Source organism: Pelodiscus sinensis, chromosome 11, assembly GCF_052426305.1.
Source record: "Pelodiscus sinensis isolate ZL-2025 chromosome 11, ASM5242630v1, whole genome shotgun sequence".
NCBI classification, from domain to species: domain Eukaryota; kingdom Metazoa; phylum Chordata; order Testudines; family Trionychidae; genus Pelodiscus; species Pelodiscus sinensis.
The window spans coordinates 34,180,567-34,197,251 of NC_143062.1; the positions used below are offsets into that span (position 1 = coordinate 34,180,567).

A 16,685-nucleotide genomic window follows, 5' to 3' on the forward strand; every position below is an offset into this window, starting at 1 on the left:
CCTCCTGTTGAATATTCCTGTTTTGCATTGATATCACTCCTTTGAAATTAACGGAGCTACATTACTGAACCACTTTAGTACCCCAGTGTGCTTGTGGCTTACATTTTCAAAAGTGATTAGTGATCTGGGGAATCCATACTAATATGGAAAGTAAAGGGCCTGATTTAAAGAGGGGAGAGGAAATAACTGAAGGTATTTATTGCCGTAAATAAAAAAAAGTTAACCAAAACTTTTTATTGATACATTCTTGGACAATATCACAGGTTCAAGAGAGAATGGAAAGGGTGTAGGAATTTGCAGGAAAGATTGTTTTCACTAATTGGCACATAAGCAGCAAGATTAACGAAAGTACTTATTACAAACAGTATAAAACATACATGCTTTTTTTTTTAGTCCTCATCACACTGGTCAATCATGGTGGGCATCAACAACAACAAAAAAAAAAAACTTAAGACATGTAAAAGCCATATTCCTTCTTCCAAATATTGTAAGAATAATTGAAATTATTGCAAAATAGTCATATACCTTAACTAAAATAACAAAATAGAATACAAATACAAATATCAAACATAAATTATTAACATGTACTGTAAAATACATTACTGGCATGCATTCCACATATCAAGACCTCTATTAAAACCAAGCAATATCCTTCTTGCTTCTTCTGCAGCCCATCATACTTATGAAAGGCAGGGGCTCACTTTGCCAGCACAGTTTTTGGTCTTTAAATAAATGTTTGTTGTCATTGTTTGTTGTTGTTGTTGCATTTTTTTTAAAAAACATATATGGATTGCAATGATATAATAATAATTATACAAGTCATGTACATAGTTCTTTTAAATCCTCAGAGATTCGTTTGTAATGTGCTATCATCTGAGGTCTTCAATGCAACTGTGCATTCAAAACAAACAGTGAATCTTTGAATCAACATGGATGGAAATATGCAAAATTCCTCACAAACTGTACAGAAATTTCAAAAACTTGCAGTCTGGAAGTACATATAAAGACAGAATTAGCCCCTGTAAAGTCATTGTTGCTAAATGCAGTTCACCCATAAAGAGCTGGGTACTCATGACTCAGTTTTCATACTTCCCATACATCGAGAAGGTCCAAGGTCACAGCCCAAAGACAGTGCCAATGACTTATTAAGCCAAGAATAATTAAGGATATTTCATATAGCAGTTGTTCAGAACACTTGGTCCTCTATCATTGGTCTCCATATTAACTGCCTGGCCTTTAAACTTCTCCAGCGGTAGATACACTGCAGGTCAGGAAGAAGGCTGTGGCAGTTTGGGTAACTGAATGGATGAAAATCTTCATCCTTCCTCAACTCTGAAGAAATGGACTAGATAACCAGGTTATTATAACTGACATACTTCTTTTTTGCAGCAGGGCCTAAAAGAAAGGAGGAAAATGGAAAACAGTCACTGACCTGATCATCTAAAACTGTCCTTAAAAAGGCCTGGTATTATTTCCTAACTAGTTGACACAGTAATGAGAGAAGCTATATTAAATGTCAAGAAACCCCTCTGCATTGATATCTTTACCTGTCAACTCATTCCCCTTCGATTAATATTATTAGATATTTTTTGAAGAAGATTGATGATTAGATCAAGTTAAGTGGTATTTCCAGTTCTGAATATAACAATCAAATAGCGTTGCAAAGATGCTGAGGCTGCAAAACTATGAAAAACCCACCTGACAAACACAATGACTAGATTCCATACAGGGATTTTTTTGTTTTTATGTGTTAAGAAGTAGCAGAATGTGTAACCATAACACTCATACACTCATAAACTTTAAGACTGGAAGGACTCATTTTGATCATCTAGTCTGACTTCCTGCACAGTACAGGTCACACAACCTCGCCCACCCACAGGATCATCCCTAGGGTATGTCTACACTAGCCCCTAGTTTGAATTAGAGAGGCTAATGTAGGCGTTCGAAGTTGCAAATGAAGCCCAGGATTTAAATATCCCGTGCTTGATTTGCATCTTCCCGGCCGGTCGCCATTTTTGAAATTTACAAGTCCGGACTAACTGCCCGTGACTACACATGACAGGGACCCGGTATTTCAAATTAAAGCCCTAAATTGAACTACCTGTTATTCTGTGTATTAGCCTCCCTAGTTTGAACTAGGGGGCTAGTGTAGACATACCCTTAGAAAGGTGTGGAGCCCAGAAGAAATCAGCCTGTATGGCCTTCCCTTCACATTTTTTTACACAGATGAAATCTGGTGTGTAGAAGACAAGAGTGCTGGGGCAGGGTGAGAGATGATGGGAGAGTTGCAGGATGGCACTTATGCTTGGAACAAAGGGGCACCTGTCCTGCGGGGGGGGGGAGGGCGGTTCAAAAGGGGTGAAGGTGCTAACCTGAAGAGCAATGGATGGGGTCAGCCTAGTGCTGGTGGCCAGTGCAGTGGTGGGTGGTGATGGGAGCTGGTGGTGCTGGGAGGAGCAGGGTGGATTGGTGTCACTGTTGCTGCAGTTGGAGACTGTATTCCTTTGTGTTTCCACCCATGAATGCAGGCCTGAACCTCTGCTGCTGACACCCAGCCCCTTCTAAGCTCCGAGGCTGGCCTGGTTCTCTAAGTGCCCCAAATCCCATCTCCCAGGGCTGGGCTGGCCCTTAGGTACCCCTAGCCTCACTTCCTCTGGGCCAACCTAGCAATCCCTTGCATGACACGAGCTCGCAAAAGTGCAGGGCCTCCCAAGGTGAGGGGCCCAGAGAGGTCACTCCCGATTCACTATAGCAAGGGATGGCTCAGCCCAGTCCATAACATAAGGGAGATGTAGCTGGAGGTGAAACTCTGAAACAGAAATAGGAAGATTTGTGGACTACATTTGATTTTCTCACATATACAGATATTTTCTATTCAAGTTTAATGATTTGGGGGAACTTTAATTTTTCATTGCCAGGGATCAAGAAATCTGATTTGTTAGACCCAATAGTGTGTATCTGAGTTTGATTAAATAATTAGCTACGTAATTAAATCACATAATTAAATACATTATAAATTATGCTCCTTTTTGACAGCAAAAGTTATTAACATTTTCAAGTCAAGAGGTCTTGTGCAATGGCAACCACACACACACTTTCAATGCCATCTGACTCTATAGTCTTTATCAAGGGTCTCCCATGTGGAACAAAAGAAAAATCCTCATTGCTTATATCTGAACTTTGTATATGATTCAATATATAAGCATAAATATATACTACTTACTCATTTTTATGGTGCATAGGTGGATGTACATGGATGGGGTATATTATATTAAAAGACCATGTTTATGTATGTGTACGAAACAAATGTCTGAATAGAAAATGTTTTTGAAAACCTTTGAAATCACGTGTATAAATACCTGTCATAAGACTACACTGAATAGTTTTCTTTTAATCTTTTGGCATATCGAGAGATAAATTCATTTGTAATCATGATCAGTAACTGTTACTGTTAAAATCAAGTTGTTCAAAGAATACAGTTATTAAATAACAATGGTTATTAACACAGCAATAGAGAAGTGTATCATAAAAGACATGCACAGAAGGTAATATAACATAGAAGTTAAAACTATACAATGTACAATGTACACAAAAGACACAGGCCTATGGTGAGTTTCTAGAATATCAAATATTTGCTGCTTTCTTTAAAAGCTAAGCACATGCAACTTTAACTGACATCAAATATCTTCATTACCATAATGGCTCCTGATTTTCATGGGTGATAATAACAACTTTTTAAAAGTATTAATACTTCTCCTTCAAAAAAAAGTTGGCACACATTTATTAACATTTATATTTATAAAACTAATTATTGTCAGAAATGTTCATCTCCACATATACCCCCATCTTTTGGAAATAGCTTTGTACATTTTCACACAGGAATACAACTGAACTGCTATATGTTTTCTAATTACACATGCCTGAATAGCTCAGATTGGATCCAATACCCAGATTGGATCCTCAGGTTTTTTATGAGAATTTACCCCAGCTGAGAATCTGATCCCAGTGCCTCTAATCAATCTAAATTGTGCATACGACTCATTCACCAATTATATCTAATTTTGAGGAAAACATAAATAGTGCCCTCAAAGGAAAGTTTTCACCAACAGGGCAGACTGTTTTAAGAATATAATGTATAAATACTCTTGTCACAATGCTCATTTTCTTCTCTGGCTACTTCTTGAAGTGCTCTGATCAAAAGAATTAAGGGAAAAAATGACACTGTTGAAAATAACCTTCATGTAAAATGAAGACGCTTGCAGTGTATACTGAAGTGACTAAATATGGGTTTAGAATATACGATAAAATGTTGAAGTTACACATAAATATATTAAAAAATTGTCCCCCCGTTGGCTACCCTGGTTGGATTGAATAAAGGAGCCAGCTGCCCCAGAGCCTGGTGAGTCTAAAGAGCCTGGGTCCTTAAATTGCTATTGGAGCAGCAATTACTCTGGGCAGCTCTCAGGGGTGGGGTGACCCCTCCCCTTCGACTCAAGGCTCCACACCTTCCAGGAGTACAGAGTTGTGGCCTTCCTACAACTTGCTCAGGAGTCTAGCGTGGATTCAGAGGAGACAACAGCCAATTGAGAAAAACAAGCATCACCTTCAACAACTTTTCTGGGAATTAAAGGTGCTCAACATTTCAGAAGATGCACATAGTACAGTGTTGAACAAACTGCTCCGCAGGCCACATATAGTCCATCAGGGTTCTGTGTGTGGCCCATGAACCATTTTATTCACCGTTCCCCATGCACAGGGTTGCCAGATTCCACTATTTCTGTCTTCATAGTTTTTTCTCCCCTACTGGTGTTACTAAAGTAACAAGCATATAAAGCAAGGGCATGTAAAGTAAGGTGCATGCTGATTGACTGGATGCAGAGAGAGTGCATGGCTCTCACAGTCAATGTTGTGTGCAAAGTGCTGGTAGGGTTCAGTCATCATCACACACCACAAATTCTAGTTACATAAGTGCAATTAGCAAAACTACCCAATCCTGAGAGACCGTCATGGTTACAACGGTCTTGTGGACCATTGAAATGAAGGAGGGCCACTTGGGCAGCCTACATTAGTGAGTGGGCTGTATATCACTGATGTGGTACCCTGCCCAGTTGTTTAACCCACTAATAATGGTTACACATTCACATATGACCTGGTTTTATTCACAGAAGGTTTACCCAGTAATTGCCAGCATGATGCTAGGGATACACTCTTTATTGGTATAAATGCAATAACCTTTCTACCGCTCTTTAAACTGAAGTCTCTCTGAAATCCTGAAAATGTAATGATATAAAACTAAATAAACTCAAATCTTGGTCTATAAATTGTCATCCCTTTCCAAAGCTTTCTGAGTTTTTTTCTCCCTCTCCCAACAATGAAATAATTATTTTCTCTGCAACGGAAGCTTTGCTTTGACTGGTTATTCTCCAGTATCAGCCTAAATATGCCATTTGTCATTTTTCAGTCTTCCTAAGCACCAATATCAGTCAAATACACCAACACTAAGTGAAAGCAAATGAAATAATTTGTTGTGATATATATATATGTCTGTTGGCTTATATTGAAAAGTGAGAACAGAAACAATGAAATCATAGATCATGAAGTTGTCTTTGGTACAAATTTCTTCCTCTATATTTAAAAAAAATGCTTTTCTGAAGTTGACAAATGCAACATAACTGATATGGATAAAATAATATCCTGTGGATAGCTATGCATTTTTTAAATTCTGTGGGGGAGGAACCGGAATTTCTCTTGATTCATATTTTTAAGGCCAGAAAACTCCAGTATAGTACAGGCCATAGAATTCCATCCAATGACCTCTGTAATGAGCCTAATCATTTGTGTTTGACTAAAATACATCTTCCAGAAAAGCATCTAGTCTTCATTTCAAGACCTTAGAGATGGAGAATCCACAATTTCCTGCTCTTCAAGTGTTTTGTTCTCTTTAATGTTTTGGGGAATTAAAATGTAGGAATAAAATTTCTCAAAGACAGAAATTTCCATGATTAGAGAGCTTGCCAAAGAAATCTCAGTGTTTGCCAACAGTTACCATGCCTTAACCTGAGATACCCGTGCATTCCTCTATCCTTAGAATTAAGTAGAGTATTAAAGATGTTAATTGTTAGTAAGTGATAACTTTCCAATGGCAAATACTGACTCTCCTCTATGTAACTATATGGCTGCGTCTACACTAGCATGATTTTGTGCAAATATTTTTAACCAAAGAGTTTTTCCGTTAAAAGTATTTGTGCAAGAGAGCGTCTATACTAGCATGTGCCTTTGCACAAAATATTTGCTTTTGCGCAAAAGCATCCATGCCAGTGTAGATGCTCTCTTGTGCAAGAAAGCTCTGATGGCCATTTTAGCCATCGGGATTTCTTGCACAAGAAATTGATGTTACCTGTCTACACTGGCCTTTTGCGCAAGAACACTTGCGCAAGAAGACTTATCCCTGAGCGGGAGTGTCAGAGTATTTGCGCAAGAAGCACTGATTTTGTACATTACAACGTCAGTGTTCTTGTGCAAATACTTGCGGCCAGTATAGACAGGTGGCAAGATTTTGCGCAAAAGCTTTGCGCAAAATCTTGCCAATGCAGACACAGCCATAGTCTTTCCATATGTAAGCTAATATACATTGATATTATGTAGTATGACATTTTTTAAATACAGTGTTAAAAAGACATTGAAAGGCTGTGTCTAGACTGGCAAGTTTTTCCGCAAAATCATCTGCTTTTGCGGAAAAACTTGCTAGCTGTCTACACTGGCCACTTGAATTTCCGGGAAAGCACTGACGATCTCATGTAAGATTGTCAGTGCTTTTCCGGAAATACTATGCTGCTCCCGTTCAGGCAAAAGTCTTTTTCCAAAAAACTTTTGCGCAAAAGGGTCAGTGTAGACAGCACAATACTGTTTTCTGCAAAAAAGCCCCGATTGCGAAAATGGCGATCGGGGCTTTTTTGTGGAAAACCGCATCTGGATTGGCCACGGACGCTTTTCCGCAAAAAGTGCTTTTGTGGAAAAGCATCCTGCCAATCTAGACGCGCTTTTCCGAAAATGCTTTTAACGGAAAACTTTCCCATTAAAAGCATTTTCGGAAAATCATGCCAGTCTAGACGTAGCCAGTGAGTTGAGAACTAGGAAATGCTGGATTTACACTTTCCCATGCAATAGTGATTTTTCCTCCTTGTATCTGTGCATGATAATGAAGTTTTAAATTATATGACAATATACTGTTTTTTCCAATGGGACCCTTGCTTCATTCAATATACAGGGTGGATCATGCTCCCTCGTTGAAAAAGGCTTTAGTTTTGAACAGATGCTCAAACAAAGATGCCCTGTGGAAAGCTCATTTCAGAACTGGGCTCTATCCACTCTTCAACTCTATGCTCCAGAAGACACAGAGCCTCAGGTCGAAGGGGTGGGTCTGGGAGGAGTGCTGTACCTCCTCCATACAGCCTTCAGTGCTGCTCAGAGTGGGCCATGAAGTGCTTTGGCAGAGATTTAAAGGGCCTGGATCTCTGGGCACCACCGTTGCTGCAATAGCAACATAACATTAAGGCTACGTCTAGACTGGCATGATTTTCCGCAAATGCTTTTAACAGAAAAGTTTTCCATTAAAAGCATTTGCGGAAAAGTGCGTCTAGATTGGCATGGACACTTTTCCGCAAAAGCACTTTTTGCGGAAAAGCGTCCGTGCCAATCTAGACGCACTTTTCCGCAAAAAAGATCCTGTCGCCATTTTCGTGATCGGGGCTTTTTTGCGGAAAACAAATCTGAGATGTCTACTTTTGCCCGAATGGGAGCAGCATAGTATTTCCGCAAGAAGCACTGATTTCTTACAGTAGGAAGTCAGTGCTTTTGCGGAAATTCAAGCGGCCAGTGTAGACAGCTGGCAAGTTTTTCCAGAAAAGCAGTTGATTTTCCGGAAAAAACTGGCCAGTCTAGACACAGCCTAAAAGTCTTGATTAAAGGGTATACACCCAGTGAAAAGAATTCCTATAGAATCAGTCCTCAAGGAATAAAGATATTAAAGCAAAGGAGCACTTTGTTTTGAGATCTGTGGAAAGATGATGCTGTAGAAATGTGAAGTAACATTATTAACACTTTTCAAGAAGAATTGTGCTCATAGTTTTAAGTTTAATTCATTACTAAGTATGTGTGGCTATATATGGGCACACTGTTCCCCCATCAGCTTCCCTTACTCCTCATGAGGAGCAGGACAACTAGTGCCAACAGGGATGCCTTCTCAATTCAAATTAGTGGGTCTTCACTAGACCTGCTAATTTGAACCCCAGAAGTTCAACAGCAGCAGTGCTGATCTTCAGCAAAATGTAGACATGGCAATAATCATTATTGGACAGATCTCTTGGTATTTCCACCATCTCACAAATTAAATATCTCTAGGAAATTTTTAAAATTTAATCACTAGATTCTATTTGTATCATCTTGCCTTCCTTTTACTTTTATGGTAACAAATTCTGAGCTCCGACCAATCATTTTTTTTGTTTGACTGCAATGGGCAAGAGAATGAGGTCAAATTTATTTTATTTTCCAATATTTTTCAAGTGTATATATTGTGCTAGTATATAATGCTAAGCCACAGTTATCATCTAATCAGATTTCAACTGTAGCTCTCAATGCTTTATCACTTACAGTTTGTAACAAAAAAGGCAGAATGAGCCAAAAACAATCTAGAGTGAAAATGGGAAATCTGCTTTGATTTCTACAGAGAAAAGAGCAAATAAATGTCTCTTGTGTCCCAAAGAAAACCTAATTTTGTTATGAGATGTAACACTTCAAATCAATGATTGACATGGCTTTAAAGATTCATTTACAACATGTTTTGACTTAAAGTAAATAGAGAGGGTCCATTGTGGAACTCCACTAAACCAGTCAATGAGATTTACAGTTAATTTCTGGGTAACTTGATAGCTGCTGCATTTTCTAATTGTTTGCTTTTTCTACACACAGTAATGCTATTAAATTACACTATCAAAGATTCTTAATGCCACTGTATTTATTCAGTTTGCTAAGAATATAATCATTTTAAAGTGCTGTGCTATATTTTAAATTCAGACATGTACACACTACTCTAAAGTATATCAGATATACTAAGAGATCACAGCAATAGGATTACAAATGTTTTCCGGTAAATGAGAGTAAAAGAGATGCCTATTTGATGGGTGGAGTTTTATAAATGACATAGTGATATGTGGGATTAACCGAATACAAGCTTCAGCAAAGCCAAAACACTTGGCACATTACTTTTACAAAATCTCAGAGGGGTAGCCATGTTAGTCTGCAGCTAAAAAAACAACAACCATGGTTCTGTAGCACCTGAGAGACCAACAAAAATATATAAATATTATCATGAGCTTTCATTGGCACAACCCACTTCAAATGACAAATATGGATCAAGGAGCCCAGAGTGGAAATATAAAGGAGAAAAAGAGGGAAGAGGGGAGGAGAAAGAAAGAGGGGGGGAAAGAAGAAAAAAGGGGGAAAAGCCCTCTGTCATTAAAGCACCATGCTAAATTAGGCTAGTAGAGTAGGCTGCAAGTACTTGTTACTTAGCTTTTGATGTCATGTGGTTGTTGAATATAATGACCCATCCAGTTCATGTCTTTGTTCATGCATACAAGATAGTGTCCAATTTGCATGTGAAGGCTAGTTCCACAGATTCTCTCTCTAATTGATTCCTGAAATTGTTGCTTACAAGACAAAGACACATTCTCTTACAAAATAATTTCAGGAATCAACTAGAGAGAGAATCTGCTCCTAACTGATAAAATAGACACAGAACATACGCTATAGCATATGTGTTCTATAATCAATAAAAATAGCAGCACATTCATGGATGGATTAATGGCTAAGATTTAAGAGCTAATTATAGTTACATATTGTCTTGTTAGTGATAAATTAATTACACATACTATTGGCTTATTGATTCAAAATAAGATCAGGCATGGGAAAGGGTTTTTCTTTGTTCAAAATCAGCATATAAGAGGTGAGTTCTAGGAAATAAGTCAGAAGTGAACTGAAACACACTGCCATAATTTCTCCAGCTCCGGGGATTGGTACACATTTCCTTTTTGTATTCTGCATAGTACTTATACGGTATTGCATAATTGTCTTATTTAAATAAAACATCAACAGTGTTAGTTATTTAATATCAAGACTTAATGAATCTGGATTCTTTTTTCACTCTGAATGGTATTTTTTCAATGAAGAATTACTAAAACATAGTCCTCTAGCACGTTTTATAAGGTTTTATAATTTAAGAGCAAATCATAAGACTCATTTTGAAAGGGTGAAGACTTACTAAACCCCTTCTGAAACACTAAATATTGAAAATTTGGTCTAAACAAAAAAAAAAAAGATTTGCGTATAAAGAATCCAGATTTTGTGTCAATTTTTACCTGAACCCAAACTTCACAATGTCACTATTTTAGATTTCACATGTACACACAAGGGATGGAAAAGAGTAGTCAAGTACTTGATAAGCTTAAATTTACTGGGTAGTTGAGTCAAGTCAGGTACTTGACTACTCACTTCCCTCCCTCCTCCCCCCCTTGCTGCCTCTGTATCAGAGGTAGTGGGGGTGAGGGGGAACAGGAGCCAGTACTTGGGGGGAGCTGGCTTAAAAGCCGGTTTTCTCCAGCACTGCCCAGCACTTTCTCCATGGTGCTGCCTCATGCCACCCTAACAGAGGCAGCAGTGGTGGTAGGGGGAAGGGAGGCTGCTATGAAGCAGCTTCTACACATGGTGGTCTGAGGCTTGCCATGGGCATAGCCTACGCCAGCAGCAGTCCCTGTTCATGGCAACCCAGGCCCAGCTCTTACTACATGTAAAAGGCAGAGCTGAAGTGGTCTGGGACCCATTTCGAGCTGGGGCTGCTCAGTCTCAGCTCACACCTGGTCCCAGACCTACCCCTGCTGCAGCTCTGCAGAGCATCTTCCCTTATCAACTAATCATGTAGTCAATACAAATTGTAGCGACTACACAATTAACCAAATACCCACTTCTTAATATATATATTTCTTAGTCTTTAAAGTTACAGACTAACATGGCTACCCCTGTGAGACTAAAAAGCCAATGCTTAGACTAAATTCAATCACTGATTTATAAAACTGTGGTCTCCACTGAAAGCAGCACTGAGATTCCACTAAGTGATCTTACCTGAGGAGTGGCTGAGGCCTTCTTAATAACAGAGTGAACAAAATTTCCTATATTTGAGCTCTGGAGAAGCCTGGCTATATTCTGTGGTCAGGACCATGTCTATTAAATATGCATTCATGGATATGAGCTTGGGTTTTCCACGCTCATGGCTTTACATATGTATTTCTATTATTATCACATACATTTTGCTACCTTTCCCTCGCTGTATGTACTCAGTTCAGTATACTTTGAAGAGATAGAACCTGTACCATTGTACCAACAATACAAAATCCAACTGTTTCTAGTCTAGTCTAGTTTTTCAACCCATAAAGTAATTTGTTCCAATTCTGTGGAACACATTTTAGAACCAAACAGTTGGACTTTATATTGTTATTTCTTGCTAAATCTTAGCATATCGCTTTTTTATATTAACACTGAGTTTGAAGGCACTGTTGTCCATTAAGAGGAAAAATATGGAAACAGTCTAGCCATAGTTAGTTGCATATGAAAACAATAGCACATTATACATGCTCAACAATCTATGTTATTTAAATATGAGCCAATGTTTCTGGCAACTCAGTAGTACTACTGTTACAAAAGAACACACCACCTGGAGTCTTGCCACATTTATAAAATGTGTGGGGCTTTCTTCCTTTTTCTACTTTGCTTTATTTCCCAAAAAGAATTTTTGGTGGACCAGCTAGAATCATAATTGGTTCTACGTATAGGTATGCATGGTGTTCACTTAGAAAACTTAGACACATTTTCAAATATGTGCAATGCAATGGCTACTCAAGAGTTAAGAGATAAGACAGAATAAACTCATCTGAAAGTCATGAAAACTATGACTTTAAGATAATGCATTGGCTTTGCATTAAGTATTCTGGAAAACTGACTTAAAATCTTGACTCGGGGCATATGTGAAAATCAGATCTGATGTTACCTGTAAAAACTGAACTAAGGCATCACAATTTTACATGTTACCTATACTGGCTCAAGAGATTGTTGCATAGACAGAAATGCCGTAAGGCATTAATTAATTATAATACTTGCGTGGAAGTAAGCCACAACTAGTATTATTGCCTACTTCTTCTTGGTAATAATCATTACTTTTAGTCTATAAATTGTCAAGTCAATAACTAACAAATTTCCATGGCTAATGAATGACCCATTATCTTTCCCAGCTCTCCAACAGTTTGAAAGCTGCTTCTGCTACTAACTCTAACATATTCAATTTCTGCATTAGATTACCTGTAGGTCAATCCGTGAGTGGCTTAGGTATTTCAAAACTTCCCACAATGGTTTAGAAGTCTTTAGAAATAACTACATATTTTTTTCTAAAATCATATAAAAAACAAATGTGCATAGACCAATCCCTTTTGGATGTAAAATTTAATCCCTTGTCTGGTTTTCATATTCTTGAGCCACAAAAAAAGAAGCTCCTGCAGAATCCAAAAGGAAGGCAGATGTGTCAATACCCAGTAATACTGAGATTTTAATAATTTTTACTTCCATTCTATGCTCATGTGTAATGTTTTCCAGACCTAAAGAGAAAAGACTTACATTGCAAAGATGAATTTTATTACAGCCCACACGAATCTTAAGCTATTAAAAAGTATGAAATATGATTTTCATAGTTTTCTGCTGTGAGAGAGCCCAGTCATTGCTGTGACTATGAATTTGAAGCTCCAGCCCTGATTTCTGGCACATGATGTTATAGATTCCCTGTACTAGATTCAGGAGAAATGAAGCTGCTACCTGTTTCAAATGCTAAGAAGGCCACAGTTGCACCAAGGTACCCCTATGGATTAATGGCTAGAAAACTGTAATATCAATTTTCACAGGTATGTTTATGACTCTTCCCGTTATTCTTTACTTTTTGTTGTCAGTGAGGGTGGATGTATGTTAGTCAGGAAGAGAGAGAAAGAGAGAGGGAGAGAGATGATGATGAGGTCCTGAAATGCTCTCCTAATGTTTATTCTAATCCTAGAAATGTGAAAACTTAAAATGCTAATGCTTCAGCTTTAATATTTAAATGGAAACATTTTTATACATCATACTATGTCGGCATCATATTATCAGATCTGCACTCTTTTCTCATAATGAAAGTATGCTGATGGCAGTTCCAGTACATAAATGTCTTAACTAGGATAATCTGCACATTTTCTGGGTTTTGTTTTATTGATTAGTTGTATGGGGTTTTTTTTTTTTTTTTGAATGTTGAAGATCTGTGTACAGACCCTTATTTTTTTAATAATGAAATAAAATTTTGGTTTTCTTTATGTGCAACCTAATATATTTATGTTTCTTCTAAGATTGCTTTATGACTTTCTCTTCTCATCAGTCATAAATTAGCTGGTATGGCTTTTCTCAAACTTGGTAAAGCAGAAACAATTAGCAATCCAACACTTAACACAGCCAGAAATAGTAGTGATTTCCTAGTTGCCTGGGTGGTTTATCAATGGATCAGAAATTATAACAGAAATCATGACAAAGATACAGTTTTAGCAAGTTTTGATTATCTAATTAATCTACTTCAAAAATACTATAAGAATAATTTGGTGCCAAGTTCAATGGTGACAACAGCTTTCTTTGTGTGTGTGTAGTTTTTTAATCTACAGCACCAACATATTTTGGCCTAAGAACTTTGTTGTAAGGAGCAGGGCTTGACAAATAATAAAATCTACTCCCCATGGCGAGTAGATTGTAACACAAAAGAGCCAGGTTCGGGCAATCTGCGCATGCACAGAACGATCTGTGCATGCGCAGAACATGCGCAGATTGCCGGACAGCGCAGCTGGCAAGCGGGGCTCACCGCGGTTTGGCGAGCCCTGGTAAGCAGTGATGATTCAGGTGTCATGTTGTAGCCCCATTCGATTTTGCTCTTTGGGAGCATGTCTATACAGCAAGACTAAAGACGAATTAAGCTACACAACTTCAGCTACATCAATTGCATAGCTGAAGTCGAAATGGCTTAATTCAGCTTTTGGTGCTGTCTACACAGCAGGAATTCGAAGGAAGAACATTCTTCCTTCCACTTCCCTTACTCCTTGTAAAATGAGGGTTACAGGAGTCGGAGTAAGAAGTCCTCTAGATTGACATTCTTTCGAAATAAAGCCTTCTAGTATAGATGTGCACTATATTATTTAGGAATAACACTGTTGTGTAGAGGTATCCTAAGTTTTTATATGCATACACCGAACTGGTATGTCGAAAAGCCTGAGCACTGTACTCAGATGATACAAATATTATATTATCTTTATAATCACATTTTTAATTAAAACTGTGGGAATGAATTGAGTTCTTGTGAAACTATAGAAAGAACAGCACTAACCTGAAGTAAACGGAGAATGCACAAGAACTGAATTAATTCCCCTGATCACCTGCATCAATATCCTGCAGTATTACATTGCACCATCTGAGCTATTCCCAGTTCATGTTCTCTCCCATGCATAGTTAGGCCTCTCAATAAGGGAATCTTCTGATATGCAGAAATGAGAGGTAGTTCATACTAAATCAGCTCAGATTTGGAACAAAATATAATAATCTCCATTCCTCTCCTCTGGCCAATATTTTTCACTAAGAACCAAATCCAGTAAAACCCATAAGCAAGGAGAGAGGAAGCCTTATAGACTTTGCGTCTTTTATACACGTTTCCAGGATGAAGAGCTAGATAGAGTTTTTGTTAAATATAGTCTTTACAGTTTCACTTCAGCATGATTTACGTTTGACCATATGAGAGTAGTATGAGAATAATCCCTAATGTCTAAATGGTTTCCTAGATCAGGGCCTAAATAAATAATGTACAATTTCTAACATGGGAATATAGACCTTTTTGTGCAAGTTGCATGTGAAAACATTCCAATGCAAGTATCCCATTGATATGCAAATAATGACTCTGCATGGATTCCTTACTCTACTTGGGATCACTGGATTGATGTTTCCTTGACTCTGACAAAGTCCATTCTAAGGTAAGAAAGAGCCCGTGAGAGGCAAGTCATTGAAAAAGCAAGTTGTAACACTCTGTGTATGCTAATCCTCAACATTATTTATAAAACAGGGTGTGAAAATTAGAATTGAAAAGAAAATGATGGGCTAGATCCTCACGTGGGTTAAGGTGTAGCTCTACTGACTTCATTTAAACAAACAGGGAATCCGTTATAGGTAAGACTTTGTTGCTTATTTTCCGGAGAATCACGTCTAGACTGGCGCTTTTCTCTGGCTTATCTCCAAGCCGGAAAAAAGCGGCAGCCATATTAATGCAAATACCGCGGGGGATATTTAAATCCCCCGCGGATTTTGCTATTCCGATGTGTCTACACTGCACCCCTTTTCCGGAAAACGGGTGCAGTGTAGACACAGCCTTCATGTGTATGAGTGTTATTGACAACCAAATATTTCCTATTATCAACTCAATTTTCTCTAATTAGACCTTGCTATTGTTTTTCTTTTGGGGGGGGAGGGTGGCTTTCTATTATGTCCCACATCCAACTACACCCCATTTATTTTAGAGATATAAAGAAGGTAGAAAAGAAGTGCCAGTTAATATTTGTCTGAGGGGCATTCTGGATACTATAATAATGGGGAGAAAAATGCATGCCAAGGGAGTTATGAGGTTTGGTTAGTGCATGAAAAGTTCAGAAAATTGCAGCTACCATAATTAAATGCTGATTAAAAGTTGAGGGGGAAGACATGAAGGAGATAAAGGGGTTAATATCTTATAGCAGCAGATTTAGTAATCCACATGGAGTTCAAGAAACACAAACCCACTCTTTTTATTCCAGTTTCACAAGGTACAAAACAAAATGTAGCTTGTTAATACTGTGATGTTTTGTGCATTTCATGAGAATAGGGATCCAAGCTATAAGGCCCTAAATTGTCGCTTCAAATAGGATCAAATTAAGCAGCTATAGACCTGGAGTAGAAAGCTGTGAAGGATGAAAATGGCATAAAAGAAGGAGTTTTTCAGGTTGCCTAGTAACTGCCACCTTTAGTGTGTATTATATGAATGGAGTCTAGATACTTTCTGAGTTTTTGGCATTTTCTTCTTGTAATATGGGGGAGATTTACCATTTCAGTATGCGACAAATTAAGCTACTTGATGTTATGTAAGGACCACAAGACTAGGCCATATGACTGAGAGAGAGTAGACTTTTGATGCCAACAATGAGAAGTACAGACCAAGACTGAATGAGAACTTAGTGTCTGTGATGGATAGGAGAAGTGCTGGCCAGCACTCGGTGACTAAAGAGTTAAACTCAAGTAGCTAGCAAGAGTGTTGGCAATGGGATACAAGTGTTGAATACTGTATCCAATGGGATACAGTGTTGAAATTTGAATTGTAAATAAATACCTTGCCCACTCTTTTTATGGATGAGGTCTAAGTTACGGACTGGAGGGAGGAGATGCAATAATCAGAACTACCATGCCTCCAAGGAATTTGAGTCATGGAAGTTGGCTGGACCATGAAGGGATTGTGAGTAAATAAGGAAAAATGTGTATTTAGTTGTGATCAGGGTATTTTTCTTCAT

The 16,685-nt window shown here is 38.1% G+C and overlaps 1 protein-coding gene across 2 annotated transcripts in view; it reads right to left on the minus strand.

The window, feature by feature from the left end:
- Window positions 1-200: 200 nt before the first annotated feature.
- Window positions 201-16,685, minus strand: part of GRM7 (glutamate metabotropic receptor 7) — a 629,590-nt gene continuing 613,105 nt past the window's right edge. For both annotated transcript variants that reach the window (XM_075938705.2, XM_089781232.1), the window contains one exon: window positions 201-1,395. Coding sequence is in view for 1 of the 2 variants with exons in the window: in XM_089781232.1 (XP_089637358.1) it covers window positions 1,346-1,395 (50 nt within the window). In the remaining variant the exon portion in view is untranslated. The remainder of the gene's footprint in view (window positions 1,396-16,685) is intronic.